Source organism: Pundamilia nyererei, unplaced genomic scaffold (genome assembly GCF_000239375.1).
Source record: "Pundamilia nyererei isolate P.nyererei 1_Seehausen unplaced genomic scaffold, PunNye1.0 scaffold00528, whole genome shotgun sequence".
NCBI lineage: Eukaryota > Metazoa > Chordata > Actinopteri > Cichliformes > Cichlidae > Pundamilia > Pundamilia nyererei.
In genome coordinates, this window is record NW_005187929.1 from 84,142 (window position 1) to 88,454 (window position 4,313).

The 4,313-nt window shown below is 49.5% G+C and overlaps 1 protein-coding gene across 4 annotated transcripts in view; it reads left to right on the plus strand.

Moving 5' to 3' along the window:
- Positions 1–4,030, plus strand: part of apmap (adipocyte plasma membrane associated protein) — an 8,056-nt gene extending 4,026 nt beyond the window's left edge. For all 4 annotated transcript variants that reach the window (XM_005754253.2, XM_005754254.2, XM_013907809.1 and 1 more), the window contains 2 exons: positions 507–699; positions 1,870–4,030. In XM_005754253.2, the coding sequence (XP_005754310.1) occupies positions 507–699; positions 1,870–2,079 (403 nt within the window). In that variant the 3' untranslated portion in view covers positions 2,080–4,030. The remainder of the gene's footprint in view (positions 1–506; positions 700–1,869) is intronic.
- Positions 4,031–4,313: the final 283 nt, after the last annotated feature.

Consider the following 4,313-nt stretch of genomic DNA (forward strand, 5'->3'; position numbering starts at 1 on the left):
GTGCGTGTGTGTGTGTGTGTCAGGTGTTTTGCTTCCTTCCTGTCAGGCTCTGGCCTGAGCGGCGTGTGAACAGTAAACAGGTCTGTGGTCACGTCTGTTTTGAGTTACAGCCAATCAGAAACATGCAGTTCATTACACTCAGGTCACGATGACATAAGTCAATATTTCTGTTGCAGCTGTCAGTCTGACCTCTGCAGTTGTGCTAACCCAGGATTTTAAGCTCTAATCATGTTCATCTTTTCTAATTAAAGAGACTAAAACATAAATGTTCTGTTTGGAAAAATGTTTTTTAAGCCGCTTTGTTTTGAAATAAATAAAATATTTGTAAACATTTAATAAAAAATGGATATATCTGCTCTGACATCACCCGCTGCCGGGTGAGGTTCCCTGTGACGTGAGCGTTTGGGTTTTGGCCCCCAGAGGCCGCTCAGCGTCACAGACAGCTGATCGGTGTCATGTGATGCAGTTTGTACGTTTGCCTGTCACATGACGCTCTTCTGCACCAGGGTCCACGTGGCCGGGCTGAATAAAGGCGGGATGGACACGTTCGTGGACAACCTGCCGGGTTTCCCTGACAACATCCGCCCGAGCTCCACCGGAGGTTACTGGGTGGCCATGTCGGCGGTGAGACCGAACCCTGGCTTCTCAATGCTGGACTTCCTGTCCCAGAGACCCTGGATCAAAAAGTTCATATTCAAGGTAAAAACAGACTTTTATACACATTTAAAATTAGACCTGATTAAAATGTCTGGAATCTGACAGTGATGGCGGGGACGTGATGGCGGTCACATGGTGGCGGGGAGGTGATGGCGGTCACATGGTGGCGGGGAGGTGATGGCGGTCACATGGTGGCGGGGAGGTGATGGCAGTCACATGGTGGCGGGGAGGTGATGGCGGTCACATGGTGGCGGGGAGGTGATGGCGGTCACATGGTGGCGGGGAGGTGATGGCGGTCACATGGTGGCGGGGAGGTGATGGCCTCTGGCATGTTGTGGATGCTGAGAGCGGATTCTATTAACGTCAGAGCAAAGGCGCCGTTTGTGCAGGAGCACGGCTTACATCCGTTGGCGCCTGAGCGGGGTAGGGTCATTTCTGTGATGTCACCTGATGTAGGCACGGGTGTAGCATGTGTTAATGTCGCTGACCGTCAGTTTTTATCTGATGAAAGCAGGCGATATATATTAAAAATGGCGAACGAGAACAAAACTGAAGATGAAGTTTTCATCAACGAATAAAAGCGAGATGAAAATATCTGCAGAGACGAGAGCCAATCACAAATGACTGAGCTGTGTAGCAAGGTGGCACGAGTTTGGAAGCGATCCAATCAGAAGCAGCCTCTGCTACAGCTAATGAGACGCTTCGTAAACCGCGTGGAGCAGCCGTCACCGGGGGTCTGCTGTCATCTTCTGTTTAGTTTAGGAGGAAACTTCATTCAGAGTGTTCGACCTTTGACCTTTGGTTTAATTATCCTCAGCACACACTCGAGTGAGCGCCACGAGTCAGCTGGGTTTGACCCCCGTCCGATTTAATGATCATTACTAACGACGTTGCTAAAGTTAAAACTCCGTCACGTGTACGACTCCCACTGGTTTGTGGGGTAAACAGCAGTGAACTCTGGAGTGATGATGCGTTTCAGAGCGCCTCTCCTTCGTCCCGGTGTCTGGGAACATGAATGAGTCATAACCCAGAGTTTTGTAATCTGATTGGCTGCTCTGTCTGCAGACTTTGACCTGGAGCGAGCGCTGTTGCATCAGACACTGGAAAACATGAGCAGCGGTCACGCCGGGTTCATCACCGTCACAGAGCACGCCTGATTTCCCTTTAACTCCTTCCTGTCTGTCTCCTTCTCTCTCACCTTTCCTCCTGCAGCTCTTCAGCCAGGATATCCTGATGAAGTTTGTTCCCCGGTACAGTTTGGTTGCAGAGCTCCACGACGGTGGCGTGTGCACGCGGAGCTTCCACGACCCCAACGGCCTGGTTGCAGCCTACATCAGCGAGGTCCACGAGCATGATGGGAATCTGTACCTGGGCTCCTTCCGCTCGCCGTACATCGCCAAACTCGACCTCAGCAAGGTGTAGAAGATTCAAAAAGACGACACGCAGACAGACATTTTTGTGACTTTGAGATGTTAACACGGCGTTAACCCATCTCTGCCGGCTCGTTCCGCAAATTCAAGTTCCAGCCTTGGAAATATCCCGAGAATGACTTCACCCAGCGCCACCTACAGGCTGTCCCAGGAATTGGGCGGCATTCCCATTTGTGGCTAATCTCTGTTGATTTTTCCTTTTAAGATTCATGCAGCTTTAGATTTATCACCGTTTTTGATCATTTCTTCCCTTTTCGACGGTATTTTGTTTGACTGCTATGTTTAGACTTTTTATTCAGAACAAAAGTGTCCAGAGAAACGAGGTTTGTGTTTTTGTGTTTGTGCTTTTGTCGTTTCTTCACTGAAAACCACTGCGACTACAGCGTTCACCTGCGAGCTAACTAAAGCATACGTTACCTAATGGATTTAAGCTAGCAAGTTCGCTCGTGGCCTAGTTTTTTTTTTAAAATTGTACTCTTAGGGGCGGAGTTTGTTCCCTTCAGTCATAGTGCAGGCTTACAGATGCTTTGATTAGCAGTTAGCCTGAGCTAACCTAGCTGCCTCTGACTAACTTTCTTTACACAGAAGAAGAGCGGTTACTCACGGTGATGATCAACCTCCTGCTAACGCTGATGTCAGATTACAGGCTGCTTGAGTAACTGCTTCGCCCTCTCGGGACGATTTAATGTGTTTTGATTGGCTATTGTCTGCACTACTGCGCTTGCACTTTTTTTTTTATTTTATTTTTTTTTTTATAAATCTCACACACGTTGGGATGTGATTGTGGGTGTGTCTTTAGTGACAACCAACCAGTCACGAGAGAGGCTAACACACCCTACCTGTAACTGTGCTTACGTACTTCAGGCTACAGTGATTGATGTCACATTACAGACTGTTTAACCAATCATCTTGCCCCTCCCAGGATTTCTTTGTAATTTCTTTGTGATTCGATTGGCCAACAGCACTGAAATATTTATACAATAGCAGTTTGATGGGCTAGCGTCTGAATGGGTTAGCTTGGGTGCTTTGGCAGGATTCAGGCGTTGCTTTAGGGTTAGATTGATAGATGGATAGGGGAGATCTTTTGTGACAATACTAATGTAGGGATTACCTGGCAACTGCTGGTCGCTAAGGAAAAATGTGTTCTCCCAGCAGGTTGCTGGTAGTCACAAGTGTGAAGTTGGTCGCTCCAGTTTCCCATAGTGGAAGATGCTGACTTGGCTGCAGATGTTAGCTAGCTAACCAGCGAACACTGATGAAATTAAAAAGCGCAGCACAAACTGGAAACAGTGATGGCTCCTCTTCAAAATAAAAGCTGTCTCTATCCACAGAAACTAACAAAATAAGCACCTTTTACTTTGAAGGCACCGTTGCTTAGCGACATGTTTGAAAGTCTCCACAGAGGACTCCTCTGTTAGCGTCTAAATCGATCACAAAGACGTTTTGAGCGGCTTCCTCTGTGAGTCCCGATTTCACGCCGGTGACTGTCGGTGACCTCCTGCTGCCACTCGCCCATCAGCTGGGAGCGCACACGTTTTTCTAGCGACCAAGCTTCAGACCTGTGGCACCGAAGCTACGTCCACACTGGAAGCAACATGGCGACTTCAAGCCTTTCTTTTCACAACTTCCAGACAGGTGACTGAAATGTCGTCCAATGAGAGCGCAGGATACCACTGATGAACACGGGTATGGCCTGTTTGTAGAGTTACCTGGGTAACCAGAACCGGGTGCGATCAGCTGTCACGAAACGTGGCGAGCAAATTGCTTCTGTTGTGGACGCAGCTGGATGTCCTCGCTGATCACCTCCCTCACACTGATGTCTGTTGGACGTCGCGAAGCGTGGACTCACATTCTTTGTGTCATCTGAGCGAGTCTGAGCTGTTATGAGGAGCTGTCCTCCTGCTCCTCTGGTCGTCCTCCTCCTCCTCATCTCCTCCTCCTCCTCATCTCCTCCTCCTCCTCCTCCTCCTCATGCCCTCCTCCTCCTCTGGTCCTCCTCCTCTGGTCCTCCTTGTCCTCCTCTTGTCCTCCTTGTCCTCCTCCTCTTGTCGTCCTCGTCCTCCTCCTCTTGTCCTCCTCCTCATGCCCTCCTGCTCATGCCCCCCTCCTCCTCTTGTCCTCCTCTTGTCCTCCTTCTCCTCCTCCTCCTCTTGTCCTCCTCCTCTTGTCCTCCTCCTCCTCATGACCTCCTGCTCATGCCCTCCTCCTCCTCTTGTCCTCCTCCTC